This window comes from Pocillopora verrucosa, chromosome 14 (assembly GCF_036669915.1).
Source record: "Pocillopora verrucosa isolate sample1 chromosome 14, ASM3666991v2, whole genome shotgun sequence".
Classification (NCBI taxonomy): domain Eukaryota; kingdom Metazoa; phylum Cnidaria; class Anthozoa; order Scleractinia; family Pocilloporidae; genus Pocillopora; species Pocillopora verrucosa.
This window is the reverse complement of record NC_089325.1, coordinates 22,274,369-22,292,781: the sequence shown is the minus strand read 5'-3', so window position 1 is coordinate 22,292,781 and position 18,413 is coordinate 22,274,369. Positions and strand designations below refer to the sequence as shown.

The 18,413-nt window shown below is 38.5% G+C and overlaps 4 protein-coding genes across 4 annotated transcripts; 3 read left to right on the top strand and 1 right to left on the bottom strand.

Annotated features, from left to right (window-relative positions):
- Positions 1–3,845: 3,845 nt before the first annotated feature.
- On the top strand, positions 3,846–4,280 carry LOC136278333 (uncharacterized). The gene has a single exon (XM_066161860.1). The coding sequence runs from the start codon at positions 3,846–3,848 to the stop codon at positions 4,278–4,280; it is 435 nt and encodes a 144-aa protein (XP_066017957.1).
- Positions 3,908–17,956, top strand: LOC136277945 (octapeptide-repeat protein T2-like). The gene is made up of 4 exons (XM_066160870.1): positions 3,908–3,945; positions 16,050–16,107; positions 16,688–17,026; positions 17,638–17,956. Exons 2-4 carry the CDS (start codon positions 16,083–16,085, stop codon positions 17,793–17,795), a joined length of 522 nt encoding a protein of 173 aa, XP_066016967.1. The 5' UTR covers positions 3,908–3,945; positions 16,050–16,082; the 3' UTR covers positions 17,796–17,956.
- On the top strand, positions 4,328–7,722 carry LOC136278365 (uncharacterized). The gene is made up of 4 exons (XM_066161964.1): positions 4,328–4,905; positions 5,051–5,121; positions 5,826–5,867; positions 6,045–7,722. Exons 1-4 carry the CDS (start codon positions 4,380–4,382, stop codon positions 6,051–6,053), a joined length of 648 nt encoding a protein of 215 aa, XP_066018061.1. The 5' UTR covers positions 4,328–4,379; the 3' UTR covers positions 6,054–7,722.
- Positions 8,360–12,030, bottom strand: LOC136278332 (F-box/LRR-repeat protein 2-like). The gene is made up of 3 exons (XM_066161859.1): positions 11,719–12,030; positions 10,312–10,505; positions 8,360–8,501 (listed from the first exon to the last, which is right to left on the bottom strand). The coding sequence occupies exons 1-3, from the start codon at positions 12,028–12,030 to the stop codon at positions 8,360–8,362; spliced, it is 648 nt and encodes a 215-aa protein (XP_066017956.1).
- Positions 17,957–18,413: the final 457 nt, after the last annotated feature.

Sequence of the window (18,413 nt, the reverse complement as noted above, 5' to 3'; positions counted from 1 at the left end):
ACAACAGTTATCCACTACTGAAATTCAGAAACAGGAAACTTTAAATACTTTTGTGCAACAATATACTGGGCATGCAGTAAGATCTTCCATTGCATCGATTCCAGTTACTTGTAGGAAGGTCATCTGTGAACCATTAAATAGGATCTGTTTTACCCGTTATGGAAGAAAAAATCGTAACCCTTAAACCCCTAAAAGTGGACCAGCTTGCTAATTTCTCCTTTACAATATCTCCCCCTCGAATCAAACATTGAGTTAATGAGAATAAAGGAAATTGACCACCATTTATAAATCTCTGATTGTTTATAAAAAATCTCTTGTCAGGGCTTCAGGAAATGTATGAGAGACACAGTCTGGAGAATATGCATCATGATGTTAGGGTGTAAAGGGTGAATCCAATAAATGTATGTTAAAGGTAGCCAATCTTCTATAACTATTACTTATGCACAAATAATATATTTTATTAAGCAGATTGTAGCTTCAATGGATGCCAGAACTATTTTTTATGAAAAACTGGCAGATACAGTTTGTATTGTACTCCAGGATATACATCGTTCCCAAAAAAGATGGTATTTCTTCAGAGAAGAATGAAAACTTAAATGCTTTCTTTAATCAGTATAAAGACGAGTTTTTGAACGACCGAGCCTGAAAAGACCAGTCTACACACTAAAACTGGCCCAAGAAGGTAAGATTGTCCGTGAAAAATGGCATCCTTGGTGTTTTGAGTCAACAGTTATGTTCAAGGAGAGCTTAAGACTCCAAAGCAAATTTCTCTACAGAGGGGCTGTAGCTGGTGTATTAAGCAGTTTACACTACCATAAAGGTGTCCTTGGAGAGGATACTTGCCTCCTGGAGGGGTGAATGCCTTGAGTAGGCTATTCAATCAAAAATATGTATTTAAGGGTATTTTCGAACCTTATTAGGGCCTGATATGGCTCGATGCTCAACATGGTAAGGTAAACAACCCTTGCCAATGCGAGTGCTTCCCCATCCTGTCCCCATTAGATCTTTTCGCCCCATTCCAGATTACAGTGAGACCTTATTGACAGGGCCCCAAAGAAGCTACCGGAGTTTTATGCAGAATAATTGGTGGAGCTACCGTTCAATTATAACAGTCAAGTGCTGTTTCTCTAAAGTTTTGGTTGGGCTGTTCCCGTTAAAAACAAAGTCTGCAGAAGAAGGGTATGGCCCGTTCTGAAAGGCCTTGTTCATCAAGGAAGGGTCACCTACTGTAAATTCAGTCAGATAATGGTGGTGAATTCATTGGAGAGGTAGTGCAAAAACTTTGCAAAGAATTTGAAGTTTGCATGGTTCATGGTAGGCCACACCACCCACAGTCTCAAGGCCAGATAGAAAATCTCAACAAGCAAGTCAAAAGGTTACTTGCAAGGTTTTTACAACAGTTGCCTAGAGATCTTCAGGCCAATGTCTGGCCTTTACTACTCTCTGCTATTGCAGACCTTTTGAATTGCAAGTGGCACAGCACAATTAATGATGTGCCTTTCGAATATATAAGAACCGTGAGCCTTCCTGCTTGGTGGACTACATCATCCCAGATGATAGTATGTGGACAGAAAGTATTGAAGAGGATTATGAATTTCATCAGAAGATTTCATTGAACTTGAGAGACATGGGGAAAGCACTTCCATGGATAAATCTAAATCAGAAGAGATAACAGAGGCCATCCTGCAAATTTCTTCTGAGACCATATTTATTGTCCTCATTGGGTGTTTCAGCTAAGCAGCTGTCAGCAGCTGTTAAGAAGATAGTGCAAGGAAATTCACATTCTCCACCTTCTCACAGTCACAACAACATCCCACTTCAATCAGTGGATTCAGAGGCAGAATTCCAGGTAGAGAGCATCACCAAATACCTCTTCAACTTGAGTGAAGAATACAATTCTAAGATGGTGGATGTGCTTGAAGCAACAGAACACACCATTCAAAAGAATCACAAACGGGCTCTTAAGAGGGCTAAAGAGCAGGAATTTAAGGTGGGAGACAAAGTTCTCTTCCAAAATCCACGTTCAGAAGGATTGCATTTTTCAAAGCCAGATCCCTTTCAGCCCTTGAATGTTCTGGGGGTCATCAAAGAGGTGCGTCCTGGAGGAATGTTCAAGGTGGAGATAGAATGTGGAGAGCAACTGGTAGTTAAATCCATTTTTGGTGGCCAGATGGTTGTTCAAGGAAAAGCAGTGTGAACTTCCCCTTTGTGAAACACTCCCCAAGTTATCTTTGCTGAATATGCACAATTTCATTTCAGAGTTTGGCCTAACTGTGCGTAAGGAGATGTATAATCAAAGTCTAAGGTTGAGGGAAAGTGGCTCACCATAGAAGTATTGATGATTTATTGAAGAGTTATTGTCAGGTTCTGGATTATGGACTCCTTGCCATGGTATCGTCGTTTTCTGACAGAGAGGAAGAAGAAGCTGTGTTTCACCAGAAGTTTGTAACTGGCCTTCAAACTTTACAGGCTTGGGTTTTCAGTACTTTCTCTATGGTACAATCTTTTGGGAGAGAGACAGAAAGCAAAACTGGGAAAGTCAATTCTAAGTCATCTCACCAGTTACGAGGAGCACTCTGACTGCTTGTCGTGCGTTGGAGAGCAAAAAGAAACTCCATGCTTTCATCCCTGCTGCCAGAATCTTGTGCTTCAGATGGCTGTTAACTGTGGGCTCTTCTGTGTAACAATAGATGGTTGACAGCTCCAACGGAAACCCCTCTGTTAAGTAGCCATACAACTGAGGCTAGTAATTCATGCCATGATACAGACAGTATCAAAGACCTAGCACCCAAGTCGGTGTTGATGAGCCAGTGTTCAATAAGGATGATCTGCTTGACCAGACAAATGATGTAAATGTTGTGTTGGATCCAACAGATGCAGTACACCCCAAGGAAGTCTGAAAACCCATGAAGTCACCCTTGGTGAGCATCCACATCATTGCTGTTCATGCCAGGAAGCAATCAAGGAATGCTATGGAAGCCAGCTGAGTTGAAGGACAAGTGTCAGCACCCTCTAGAGAACATTGATCCTTATTGCAGTGAACTGGCCAAGTTTGTAATGCCCTTGAAGGGCTTTCTTGCAGCCATAAATCCTTCTCAAGATAATGCCACAGAAAGAAGTAACTTGAGGTACTTTTTAAAGATTATTGACAAGCATGCACATAAAGATGTACAGAGCCAAGTGCGCCTAAGTAGCAACAAGGGCAGTCAGGAGTGTAGCAAGTTCAAGGGTACAGCTCATTCTGTGGACTTTGTGCCATGAACAATGCAATAGGTTTGTTCCGGAAAGGACCTACTATGTTCAATTTGTTTGACCTAGATTTGGCAGCAGACATCATTTGGTTAAAACAGGCTTGTGAAGTTGGCTGTGGATTTTCTGTACCTTTAGAGCCTATGCGGGGTCTTGATGGTGACTACAGTATTTTAGCAATGGAGGAGGCAGCAATTAGGAAGAACTGTACATTTCAAAGACTAGATTTACCCTTGAGGGCACTTGTGGATGGTGCTGCCATTAATTCCCTTTGACACCAGCAGTCTCCAGGAATTTATTCCCTTCTTCTGGGATTGTTCCAGGCAGATGAGAGACCATCACTCATTGTGACGACAAAGGAATATCACTTTGTTACTCTGCTCTTTAAAGCAGATGCAATTGTACTTCTTGATAGTCGCAGGACATCGCTCTTCCACTGTCCCTTAAAGATGGCCTAGGTTACATTCAGAGAGAAGCATATTAGAACCAAGATTTTGCTGCTGTATACCTTCAAGGGCCTGGAACTTATGGCAATCCTGTGAGAGTGAATGACTTGCCAGAAGTTAAGCTGCACACAAATTTTCATTGCACACTGGATGAGGTGTGGGGATTTAAGCAGTACTATAAGTGATGATACCATCATTGCCACACTCCATGGACAAGTCAAAGCAAAAGATGTTCGTACCCTCAAGCCAGGTAACCAAATAAATGATGTTGTGATCAACTACATTGGTCCATTCTTAATGAGTCAGAAAAAGGATGTGTATGTGGCAAGCACCTTTTGGCTAAATCACTGCAGCCAAGAGCTGGGTGTTAAGGAAATGCTTAGGTGTGATTTTCACAAGTATGAAAAGTTTGTATTTCCTGTTCATTGCCCTGGTCACTGGTGGTGTGTCTTAATAGACAGGCCAATGAAGTTGTATGGGGAATTTGACTCCCTTTGTAAAGATCGAAGGAGTGATTATGTTTTTCAGGTCTTGTGCAGGGAATTCAAAACTGCAAATATTGATATTTCTTCATTTCGAAGGTAAGTCAGGAGGAAAGAGAAAAGTTGCCTTCTCAAGGACAGAATTTTTGACTGTGGTGTCTTTGTGTTGGGTTTTATCAGTGCATTTGTCAACAACTTGGAAATGAATTTCAGCTTAAGGGATATGCCATTCCTGCGGAATTCATTTGCGAAAATTATCATGAATGGGCAACCAGTATGTGACATTAAAAATTGTCCCAGTACCCAAGAAAGTTGTCATCCAGCTTGTGAAGAAGGTGGCCATGGAAGTGTCCTTGGGCTAGTTGGTTGCTCTACCATTGAAACTATGAGATGTAGGGGTCAAGAGAATATTTGCAGTGACAAAGAATCTGGAGTAAGTGGTACAGGACTTATACATTGTGCTGGTGAAAACAGCAGTGCAAGAATAGGTGAAGATGGAATTAAGAAATGCAGAACAGGAGTGAGTCCATTTAGTCCTGACAAAACCATGGAAGAGGTTTCTGTTGGTTTTGGTGTTGCTTTTCCTGGTAAGTATGAATTAGGGGATTTTGAGAAGGATTATGAAGATATGGAAGATGATCCATTTGTTGTCCCCCCTCCTCTTCTGCCATTAGACATTCAACTACGGGACAAAGACACAGAGTTGTCAAATGAAAACAATATTCAAGGTAATTAATATGTTGACCATTTTCACTCTTTGTCTCTTTGTTTTTGTAATATGAATTTTTTGCTATATTGTTCCATAATTATTCATCTCTATAAACCTTGTTTTTTGTTATTTGCTAAAGAAAGCATTGTTGTGCCTTTTTACAGCCAGTGAACCAGATGATGAAGATTTGGTCTTGTATGAGCTCCTCAAGCCTCCTTATGATGCTTCTCACGAGGTATGCAGAATTTGTGAGTGATCTGTGGTTTTCTTCTGCTTGGGTTTTCTCTTACATTATTATTATTATTATTATTATTATTATTATTATTATTATTATTATTATCATCATCATCGTCATTATCATTATTATTTTTTTTACCGCTGTTGTTGTTGTTGTTGTTGTTGTTGTATACTATGCAGAGATGTTCTTGTAACATGCCCAGTAGTTTAGGGGAATATCATTATTATTATTACTATTATTATAATCATTTTATATTATGCAGAGATGTTCTTGTTAACATGTCAAGTAGTTTAGGGGAATATCATTATTGTTCTTATTATTAAATTATTATTATTATTATTATTATTTTAGTACTATTACTTTTGTGTTTTGTTTCCCTTTGATGACTAGTTTTGGATGTTTTTTATTGCCTTGTGTCTGCAATGAATTTTAAGTTAAATTATTATAAATACATCTAATGATTAATAGTCCTTTAATTGCTAAATTTGTTTGTTGGGTTAACATAATGATGCGGTTGTTTTCATTGTCCCTTGAGTTAATTTATAGCTTATCATCATTAACATACTGATACTTGGTAAGTGGTACTTACCCGATGAAAGTAAGCCAAATGTGCATTTTAATACGAATTTGGTGAAGACAGTCTTTCACAAGCCAAGTGTCATTAGATTTTCTTTCCTAATGGAGACTGATTTTCTTCACAGCTTCCAACCCTACAGATGCTCTATTCTAAAGAAGAGAGGAAGGTATTCCAAGGCCTAACCCCATCACTGAGCAATATCTTTTCAAACTAAGGAAGGAGAAAGGGATAAATGTTCCAAGAGGGTGTTACCATGCAGTGATGACAACAGAAGAAATGGTAGATTTTGATTACTGGAGGCAGGTAAGGAAGGGAAGTCGAGACAAAGATTTTTCCATTACAGGTGGGATAGAGCCTTCGAAGTTTGGACCAAGGAGACCACAGAAGAGTTGATAGATGTGGCAAGTATCTTAGAGCGAGTTGATAGCGATGGATGGGTCTTATTGAACATCACAGAACAGTATCACTATGAAATGTGGAGAGACTGGAAATGGAGGCAACTTGAGGAGAAAGACCTTTTGTAATTTTAAATAAAATCAATAAGGCAAGCTATTTGGCACAGTGTAATACTAATAATTAACCCTTTAGCTCCCATGTGTGACCAAGACAGAATTTCTCTTTACACTATCAATACAATATCAAGCAGACAAGTGATGAGAATGAAGAAAATTATTGATAAGGGGATTATTAGTTGATCCAATACCAAATTCTCAAAACTAACATCACAAGAACTATATGGCAGACAGTAAGGAGAAATACTAATGAGATCTTGGGAGTTTAAGGGTTAAACACTTAATGGGTCATGTGTTCATTCTAACAGTTTCAATTGGGTTTTGAAGCATGCTCAATTCAAGTCATATCCAAAATTCCCTTGCTCCACATTGTGAATTGTACTTAGACATGGCCAGAGAACATCAACAGAGAATGTGACCTCTTAAGCATGTTCGCATCAGACCTATGAATTTGTCCACAAAACTTCCTTTGGAATTGTTGAGTTCCAGAGTTTCACATCTAGTGCATTTCCAGAGCAGTAGAATTTAAAAAAATTGACACAAACATTTAAATTGCAAAGAATTTATTTAAAACCTTTATGTTTACAGCAACCCACATAAAAAGAAATCTTACCAACAATTATGAATGAATTAGTGAATAAAATAGCCTTGACTCCTCAATCTGGTGTCAACTGCTTTATTTTATTCAAAAGTATATAAGGGTAAATTGGAGAGTTACTTAATGTGATCTGTGAAATAATATTGAATAATTAGAGCCAAACAGTTGCAAGTAAGTAGGAAGGTAGAATGGATTTATGGTATATTAGTGCACTATGGTCCACTTTAAATTTCACAAATTCCAAAAAAACTATTTCACCTGAAGTTATTTGCTTGAATTATTTGTAGTGAAGATGTTTATTTCCTTAGAAGTGTTGCATGTTCAAGTACAACTGGAGCAGTTTTTTTTTTTAACTATCCATTTGTGTTCGTTAAATGAGCAATTTCAGCTTGAATTTTTAGTTAGATTAATTATGGATTGCACATGTTGTGTGCACAAGTGTTTATTTGTTGCAAACACTTACAGTGTATCCTATTTATCAAGAGAATTTTGTCAACAAAGGACATCATAGCAGGAAAAAGGTAACCAAAATTTGTATGAAACATTAAAAAAGGAACAACTAGCGTGATTTTACTTAACCCATGAAACAGTATGTAAACAAACCTGTATGACACCAGCGGCATGTTTGATTGTTGGATCACCCCCATGTTGTGTGTGGAAAACATGACATAAGCCAAAAATTTTTGTAACGCATAGTAGTCTATGATCAATTTCATTGGTTGGAGAAAATCACTCTATGTTCATCTACAATATCTTGTCGAGAAATAAATTATGACAGAGCTTTGCCTTAGCATGAGCATGAATGATATTGCTCAATTGTCTTCTTTAGTGAGGCATGTAATTGATGAGGAGAAAGTAATACCTGTTTATATTGTCATCTGTTAAAAATTTGATTAAATCTGAATTACTTAGGGTTGGTTTTCTTTATTTCCTCATATAGGCATCTCGCTTTTTGGGCAGATGTCTCTCTGGAATGAAATTTATTTTTTTCCATTTTCATCTTAATTGGAAAGGCCAAAAAATACAACAACAAAAACCACATCAAGTCTAATATTAAGGCAACAAAGTCTCTGTGAACCAGTTTAATTGCAGTATTACTCAGAGTGCTTTTCAATTGAGTACTGTGAAACCAAAACCAAAGTAACTGCAATGGCCAGTCAGAAAAAGGGAAATATCACATGGAACCAATCAGGACTCAAAGTAAATACATGCAAATGGCCTGAAGTGCAGAAAAATGCGAGGAACAAAGTTATGATTGATTTTGGGTTTGCATCTGATTGGTTGAGAGGGTGGCCCAAGATTTCTGGGCCAATCACAGAGCATACTTGGGCAAAACCATCACAATCTTGGATTACTTTTGACACTCAATTGAAAATTGCTCTATCCAAAGCGGTTCCTTGCTTTTCTTTTGAGGCATATATTATGTCTCTCAAAGGGGACAGTGGGTTTAATTCACATTTGAAATCCAAATTCAAAGAATTTTTAGCACACTTAAACAAACGTGGGTGACACTGCCATAGGTTCAATTTTTCTAGGTTCAAAAAATTTTTAAAGTAGTCTTGAGTTTCGTTCAAGATTGCAATTAAAAATAGAGAGAACCTTCAAATTCTCACACACTAGTAGAACTTCCAGTGCAGAATCAACATTTTCTTGATTGAGGGTATGTACATTTCCTCCAATTTCCAGAACCCTAAGAACATAGGAAAAAATGTATGAATAAATTATTAACTTGCATTGAGATTATTGTCAAGTGATTACAACCCCCTGAAAGTAAATAGAGAAGATCTACGTTTTCTCGTGTTTGTGTCGTTCGTTTCGCTAAGACAGAGAATCATTCAAGGATTCAGAGTTATACCATTCCATATGATTTTAGGGACGAAGGTGATAGCACGCTCACAACACGCTTCCAATCGAAAACAAAAGAAACTGGCTATAACGCTTGCTGAGCATGCTAAAACACAATTTGCTCATGCTTTTATTTCTTATAACACTCTACAAAAAATAAAGCTTGCGCCGTTGAACAGTGAAGCGCGAGCAGGCAAACACGCAAAGCGTGTTAACCTTCGAATACAAAAGCTAGCGTAATAGCGGGCACAGCATAGTAGCGTGTAACCCGGTGTGCAGCACGCATGTTAACTGAACCTAACGCTTAGTCATTACACAGTCAATGTACTCTCATTCTTACGGTAAAAACCGAACCTCCCATCGGTGTTTATATCGTAAAAAACAAAGTTGAAACATTTGGCCGCGAACGAGTTGCAAGGATTCAAGGCAGACACTTCAATTACTTTTTTTTTATGTGGAGTGGTTACCTTTGATGATATTTGTAGTATGTTGAAGCACAAAATGTAACTCAGTGCCAGACGAATTGCGCCGATCGCGTAAACAACCAAACATGTGCAAGATATTCATAAAGCGCCATAACATATAGCCGGTAAAGGCCGAAACATTTGTGTAAAAGTTTATTCCATCGGATGACCAGAGCGATTTTTAGGGGATGATAAACAAAATCAACAGTAAGGAACAATTTTTTTGCAACAACTCTTTGTTTCTGGGAGCACTACGGCTCTCAAACGATTGTTTTCTCTTAATCACGCGCTCAGTCACGTGCCTGAAACTCGATTCAATCAATGCAGTAAACAATTTGCGAAACGGGAACTTATATAAGATTACGTGATGGTGTATAACTTTTGAAGGCGTTAAAATTCATTTGTCGTACCATTATTTACCATTGTTTACTATTATGTAAGCTTGCCCATCACAATGAAGTGCTATTGAGTTCAAGAGGAAAACATTTGGATGAACGGCAGAAATATCTAGCTACGTTTTACTTTAGTGTGTCCTCCTGTGTTAACTTGCACGCTAAGCGTAACATCGATCACGCTTTTCAAACCGAAACAAAGACCAAGCGTGCTAACTTGACCAAAACGAAACAGTGTGTACTTATTGTTAAAAAATAATATATGCGCATATTAAACACGCTAAGCGTGTTGTGAGCGTGTTATCACCTTGTCCCTGAAATTATATGGCGGGTCACATTTGTCATTTGGAGGCAATTTAAAACTAGGAGTGCGGCTGTAGCCCTGTCGGCCACTTCCCCTCTGCGACGAAGATCTTGAATAAATCTCCTAAAAGAGACGTCTGCGATTTTTGAGATTTTCAAAAGAGACACGATGATTTTAAACCAGCCAAAACTTTTCTAAACAAAAAACAAACAAAAACAAAGCAGATACTACCCTTATAAATTAGCTTTGACAGAGCCTCAACAGAGCAAGGTTGCTGGCTCTTTCGCTGTGCGGGTACTTGTGGGGTTTTCACCATCCTGTGTATGTCATGCTTACGAGCTCAGATAGTCTAAAGAGAGCGTAAAGGCCATCTACGACTGTTACGTATTTTCTTACTTTTCGCGCGTATTTTTAGCCTTGACGCTTTGTTTGTCATCTAAAATTTCAACCCCTATCCAATCGGGATGATAGAAGCAAATAAGTTCAATTGTATACCTCAGATTCTCCAGACTTTGCCGGTTTGATGCCAAGACATTTAAAATGGCAGCCATGTGGCAAGTACCTTGCAGCGATAACTCTTCGACGTTGGGTTGTCGAGCGAGGAGCTTTGCCACTTGTACAGATGTAACATTGTTACAGTCACTGATATCCAAATATTTCAAATCGTGACATGAAAGTGATTCCAACACCTAAAAAAAAGACAGACAACGCAATCAAAAGGCAGGGCCAAGATAGTTTATAAATTCGAGATTCGAATTATCTCAAGATGGTGTCACCTTGTGACCAGACGTTAATAAGGGGAGGAGGGAGGGGAAGATGTGATGTTCTATGCTATATTTCATGGCGAATAAGGTGGCCTGATCGAGAGACAAAAGAAACAAAAATAAACAAGATATAATAGAAGTAATCAAAGATTATGAGAGAGCGTTAGATGCCCCAAATTCAAATTACTTTTCATTTCATTCATATTCATGCCTGAAATTGACAAATTTTAACGTCTGCTTTACTGCATTTGTGGCGTTCGCGTTGTTGATATCCGCGCTTTTGCTGTTATAAATAAGGATATTTAAGTCTAGCGTGAATTAATTTCCCGTGGAATTTCCTTGTTTTATTGCTAGCAAGTAGAGCGATTTTTATATGCTGCAACTGTTTCGACTGTGGTCTCGGGTCTGTTGCGTGACAGCTTCAATGTCCGTAAAATTTATATAACTTATATAATAACAGATAAGCTAACATATGGTTTGATGCTACTCTGGTTTACAGATTTAATGAGTGTAACCGAAGAAGTTACAATTCATAGACCTAACGTTTCGACACTCCTGTCTAGTTTGAATAGCCACAACGTTAAAGTTGCTCAAAAACCTTTTCAGACTTTGGGGCATATTTTCGCCAAACCCAAGGATCCTGACGATGGCGGTTTGCTTCCTGACGGCTATTTACACTTCATCAGAAAAAAGGCCGCTAATTAGTGATCATATAAAACGACCTCTTGTTGCATCGTTTAGATCACCTTTGATGAAGGCACTAGACAGGAGTGTCGAAACGTTGGGTTTATGGATTCTAACGTCTTCGGTTACATTCATTAAATCTGTAAACCAGAGTAGCATCAAACCAAGTCTGATTGTCCACTTGAACTTTAATATATTTTAACAGATAAGCTATTTACATTAAACTTCCATGATGCAAAACATTTTTCTTTTTACCGATAATATTCACAGTGTGGCAAAAACTTTTTTCGGTAGAATTATATATTTTTCTATGGGCAGTGTTCCAAGCTTGTTATATCTTAGTAACAAGATATATTAGAAGTAATCAAAGATTATTGGAAAGCGTTCAGACCACAGGCAACCGCAAACGAACGCAATAATAGGCTAAGCTCCAAAACTCCCGTTTGGTACTAACCTCATCGTTAACAGCTTGATTAAGGGCAGAAAGTCCCACCATTTCCAGACTGCATCTCTGGTGCAAAAATTCCTGGAGTAGTTTGGAGGATGTCAGTCGCTCGCAATAACCAAGGTTAATACCGATCAGTCCCATCGGAATGAATTCGCAGAGTTCTTCTCCACTTATATTCGTACAATAAATGTCCAGGCTTATCAGTCGGACCATATCCTTCAACGGTGCAAAGTTACTTACTTTGACACAGAATCTAAGGCTGAGAAATTTCACGTGGGTGATGTTAGACCATATGCCTTTGTTAGGAATGTAGGTCATCCTCCTCTCGAAACATCGGAAGTCAAGAAGCGTAAATGGCCTTTTAGTAGAAACCAAAATTTTTTAAAATGTTCTGCATGTTAAAGACACATTTACAAGATCCGAAGTTGAAAGAATGTTGAATAAAGCGAGAAGGCAAACGTGGGGCAAGCGGTCAATTGTCGACATCTTTACCTACAATGTTGAAACTTTTCCGATTAAACCTGTATTAGCGGTCGGAATGACTGTATGGCCGATTATTTAAGGTTGACTGCTTAGGTCAAGACAAAAGAAAAAAGCCCTTATGACCCCTTCAAGGTTGACCGCGGTGACCACTTGATAAAGGTAACAAAAAGAATAATTAGAGGAAATCAAAACTTAATTCGACAGTTGACCGTTTTATAAAGGGTGACTGCCGCTTAAAAGGCATAGGTCGCACTTGGGCAAAGGTTCTATCTTGGGGAATTTTCAGTTTCGCTTTCAAGTAAGAGTTATCATAATTCAAATTCTGCGACCCACTTTTCCTTGAGTGACATAGCGTTAGGATTTATATCTTTTGAACGAAAAACAAATTAGCTAAATGCCGACACTTTTGCTGAAAAGGGTTTCCTGTAACCCAAGGCGAAATTCCAGGATTGTGCGATACACTCCTGTACGCAAAGTATCCGATCAAAGCTGGCAAAATTCAAGACAACCTAATCAGAGAAACTCTGGTTTCAGTGACTGTTGAGGTATCAAAACCACTTCAAATATTTTTCGTCGTCAGGGGGTTTAAAATATACGTCTTCGGAATTCTGATTTCCTTTTAGCACATTAAGCTTACTTTAAACCGAAATTTTTGAGCTGATTAGTTTTTTCTTGCATGGGAAAATAACCGAGATTGCATCGGTCTTCTGTTACTCTTTCGATGATTGTGAATAACGGGACCCTTTGTCACTTCACTTCCTTTTTTTACTCAACAAAGTTTCCAACCTCTTTTCATTGCCACACCAAAGCCCTACAGCGTCTCTGATGTTTTTGCCGATTTTCCAATAAACTAGGCAAATTCCTGGATAAATTCCGAAATAGAAAAGTTACGGTGCAATTTGGAAAAGTGTCTCCTGGACAGATTTTGACCGCAAAACTTTGCCAAGTGCGATCAATTCGCAGATGTGAGAAAAGTCTTTGTGCCGTTTGCCGACAAATAGTACTTCTTTGTTCTGCTAACTGAAAAACTCACTCGCGATCACGTATGGTCCATAATCTAAAACCAACTTCGCCGAACAACTGCTGTTCTGCTCGCCTGTTTTTTTTCAGGTAAGAAACATTTTCTATTTAACTTCTATGATCACGCAACGGTGATCGTACCCCATTATACGAAACCTAAAGGTTTTGTAGCTGGAAATCTCTCCCATGGAGAACTTTGTAACAGCCTGGAATACGATACATCGTATTACTACTTTTTTATGACAAAACGACTATTGCGAAAACAATTTAGTTCTAGAGGTTATTACTTTTATTCTTAAAATAAGAAAAATAATATTGTAGCTGACTAGTTAAATCGCGAACTTTTCAAAACTCATCCTTTGTTGAATACGGTAAAGAGTTTGATCGACGAAAGCACGGCAATCTAAGTTTCAGTTTATTACATTGTCCGCTGTTGTCATTAGCCGTTTGAATTTCCACGAGTATAAGCGTTGTTCGGGTATCCTCGCTGATGATATTTCAGATGATTTGCAGGATCCTTGAAAGAAATGAATCAGTGGTAAACAGTCATTCATTTAATGGGCTACAATCTCTGACAAAAGTCTTTGAAACACTTCGAATCCTTCCGGCTTCCTGCCCATTGCAATGTTGCCTAACACAATCTAAGTGAGACTCCATGTTAGTTTACCGCACTAACACCGCAAGGTACGAGGGGGAGGTTAGTCCTATCTTGAGAACTGTGTTCCAACACTTTTTCACAGATTGTGGATTCTCTTTCTCCGGATGCTTAAGGGCCTATTTACACTGTACGTCAGAGTTTCTCGTATGCGACAAGCTTACGACGGGCCAACTACAGACTTGTGTCGTGTGAATCAAACCAAAAACTCGCGATCGCTTACGACTTTCACATGCGACACAAAAAATGTCGTAGGCTTTGAAAACATTTTCTAAAACGCTGCGACAATCGTAACCGAATTCGACAGAAATTACTTAATATATTGTCACAGATTTCTAGGGGAAGGGGAGGAAGGCGAAGTTTTCTTGCGTCAAAATGTCGACAATACACAATCGAGCACAACTTTTTAAAATAGCCGTCATGAGGACCATTTTATGACGAATGCCAGACAAAATGGCATTTGAAATTGTACGCGATTTTTGCAGGGAGTAAATAAAATGTCGTGCGCGTGTAATTGGTCCTAGCCTGTCCTTAAGGTTACTTCTCACCTTCAGAGACTGAAAAGATCGATTTTTCTTTTACTAGACTAAACTGAATTCAAACTTTCAACCTAACGTTTCCTTTAACAAAAATTCCGAAATCTTTAAAAGCACCCGAGTTATTAAGAAAAACGCATTTTCAAAAAAAAAGTTGATAAATCAGGAAGGTGTCATAATCTTGGACCCTGGGGAAATTTTCGCGGCAACCGCTCATGTTGAGGTTCGATTTTAATGTTATTTCCATATTTTGTTTACAGCGCGCATTTGACAAAATTCACACATGGAAAGCTCTTTGTTTATGGAAATATATTTGATTTCGTGAAAGCGACTGGTAATGGCGGAGCTCCACGTTGGCGTCCAGATTTCGATCTAAGAAGTCGCCGTCAAACTAAAATTGGTAAAATTTCCGCACAGCCCCATACTATTGTAAAGCAAATCTGTTTTCCCAATGGCAATCTATTGTTTTTGTTATTGTCTTCTCTATCCAAAAACTGAATGCATAATGTGCGGAAATTTTACCCCAAAATTTGCCCTAAATGATGTTAAAACGAGGTTTCCTTTTCGTTACGCAAGTACCAGCCTTGTTACAAAGACATTAACAATTGCCTCGAATCGCAATTTTGAAAGCTGTATGTCGATTCGTTGTCTTGCTCCTCAGCACATTTTGCGGTTTTTCCATTTTTGCCGCGGGTTTTTTCTTTGCCCTTCGCAACTTTGCACATTAATGTGTCGTCCTCCTCAACGCTCCACTCAGCGATCGAGATAAGCAAAAAAGAAACGTGCCTGCAATGAGTTACTTTTCTTGGTTAATCTTGATCATCGTCATTGACGCCAGGAGGTTCCGTTGTCCTATTGGTTTGCGGTTTCAGGAGGCAAGCGGATAATCACCTGGCGTGACGCGGTTGTTCGCGAACCTTTATGAACTAAAATCTCGCATTTGATTTTGGGAGGAGTACAACCACTTTGAGCGAATTTATGGGGTATACAGATTTGACCGATTTTCGTCAAATTTCGCCAAAACATCCTAGGAATAATGTCAAACAAAAGTGTCTTGGGAAGTTTTGATATTTGAAATATTTATCCCGTGGCTTCCATTTACGCAACACCACTTGCACATTTTTAGTTATTCCAACTTTAGATGCCAATATCTAGACAACCAATTAGAATATCAAAAAAGCCTATTACACTTTTGTTGACTGACGCCTTGTGAATAGGACTGTGCAGCCAATTAGTTCGTGCTGCAGCATCCCATACGCGATAAATTTAAAAATAGAAGACCCTTCGGTCGTTTCACGCCTTACCGGATCCTGACACTTCCTTAAAAGAAAAGTTGCTTGAAGTCTATTTTTATTGCAAACTGCATTTATGAAGCTTTCTTCTGATATATCGTTTGCTAGGATTGTAGTGAAACTGGTGCGCGAACGAATTTTTTCCCGAAGGACACCCGCGAAGGGAAGTAACCTTAAGCTTGTCGCATGCGATTAAGTCGTACCGTATATATCGGCCCTAAACACAAAAATTATACATGACTTTTATATATCGAAGTGAATACTCTGATACATCCTCTTATGTTTTTTTTATATGCCTGGGAGCCGAGCAAACTGATAACTACCCATATTCTCTCGTTCTCTTTAAAATAGAATTGTTGATCAATTTTTGCTGAGTTGGCTACCATGGCCCGAGATGGAGGATCACGTGGTGAGATAAACTAATTTTCTTCTCTGCTGTCCTGAGAAGGTTTCCTATACTTTCAGAATAGAACAGAATTCTGGCTACCCTAACAACTCAACAGGAAATCGTCACTTTTAAATTAAATGTTCTAAGGGAGTCCTTGAAATTGCTTGGAGGTTTATCGCCTATCATGAATTAAAAGCAGTGAACAAGGCTGTAATGAATTACACACAACTCCAGATGAGGGTTTCTGGTGTAGTGAAGTACTGGTGCATTTCATCCCTGAGAAGCAATCAAACTACTGTTTTGTCACTTTTAACATTACTTAAAAATTAATAATCGATGACTTAGATGTCATGCATATCAAAGAATATTGGCACGGAAAGAGGTACTCTCTTTAATGGTTCATGTGCATATTCCAGGATGAGCTTTATTGTATCTCTAGTGTGAACATTGGTGGTGATATTTTTGACAAAGGCCATCATTGAACGGTCATGTTTACGGGTTTTGAAGGAAATATTAAACCACAGAGGCCCAGGGCTAAACAGTTTCGTAAAATGTTGTTGTATATTGATATTACTGAGTGATACATTTCTTATGTTTGAAGAGCATGTCATTAACATGGACTGGCTTGAAAGGGAAATAGTTTTGGAAGAGGAACTGGAAAGAGGAAGAGAAGAAAAAAGAAAAGGTGATGAGCAAACGAAAAGAGAGGAACAAATAAAGAGAGAAGAACAAAGAAAGAGAGAAGAACAAAGAAAGAGAGAAGAACGAAGAAAAAGAGAAAGGGAATGGAAAGCGCAACAGGAGAGGGTAAAAAGGTTAGGAAGAAAAAGAGAGAGACGTCAAGAGATGAGAGGCGCGGAGTTAGAGAGAGGAAGAGTGGGCGTAACGGCAAAAGAAAGGACCCGGGATGAAATTAACAGAGGAAGAGATAAGAGAAGAGGTAAGTGTAAAACCAAACATTAAGCAAGTGTTGACTGACTGTAAAAGGTCCCATTTCAGTGGCATGTCTAACAAGTCGCTTGGGGCTTCTTTCCAAGTGACCCTTAAATGATAAGATTACACACAGCACACGATTGTAGTGAATGTGTAGATGAAGTGTTGTGTTTAATCATATCTATCTCGCTCAAATATCTAGAGGAAACACTTTGGTTGAAGGAGACAAATCTTACAGTTTTAATTTGATAGCTATGGCAACATCAAAATCTTGTGAAAGATAGGAGGAGAAAGCATTGTAGGAACGGTCAAAATTCTGGTACAGGTATTTCATGAAGACGAATAATAAATGTATACACGACTGTTGGTGTGTCTGGTGCCAAAAGATTCCCTTTTGTCTAACCCTGACCCAAAAGGTTTTATCGTTTGAGTCTAAGGTGAGGCCAGATGATGCTCACCTGAGGCAGGACTTTTAATTGGGACTCTGTGTTTTTTCCGGCTCTACTCAGAGAGGTTAAAGTTACAGGACATTTTTCTGGAAAACTTCCCTTCCCTCTTATTTGGACTGCAACAACATTGTGCTTGTCTGTAATTTTCTCATTTATATTTTTATTCCAGTTCGGTGTCACAAGTGTCGAGGGTTTGGCCACGTACGTGCCGAATGCCCAACGAGACGCGGCCCGGTTGTGCCCCACCAAGATCAAGATCAAGGAAAAGAAGTGATAGTTAATAATTATCATTTTCACGCCTCTCTTGACAATGTAAGATTTCACTAATAAGTTTAGTCAGTTATCTTACATTGCCAAGAGGTTTATTTTATACTTTAATACTAATATTCAATTAATTAAAAACGTACACGTGATTTATCAGTATTATAAATTTAATGTATATTGTTTCTTTTTTTATTTTTACGTGATCGAAAGACATTAAATATTTGGAAGAGAAACTTAAAACTTGTCCTTTGCTTACATAGATTTTTCTTTTGTTACGCCCTACTAAGTGACTCTTGATGTCATGTCAAGTTCTCCATTGGTTCCACAAGTAAACAGACACCATGCACTAAATAATGGTAATTGAACTGAGTGGAGTGCAATTTGGGCTGAAATCATACGCGTGATTTCAAAATTGAACGAGCGCGCAGCGCGAGTTCAATTTGAAATCACAAGTATAATTTCAGACCAAAATTGCACAACACAAGGTTCAATTACCACTTTATTACATCCATTTTGAAATCGCCCAAATACAGGACTTGATCAGTTCAAATATTTATTACTACAATACTGAGCCAGTTTGGAATTACAGTCATCCATTTTTTGGGAGGAAAAAATAAGAGTTTTGGAAACAAAAGTTGCAAAATTTGCCGCATGATCCTTCATGTCTTTCATCTTCCTGCA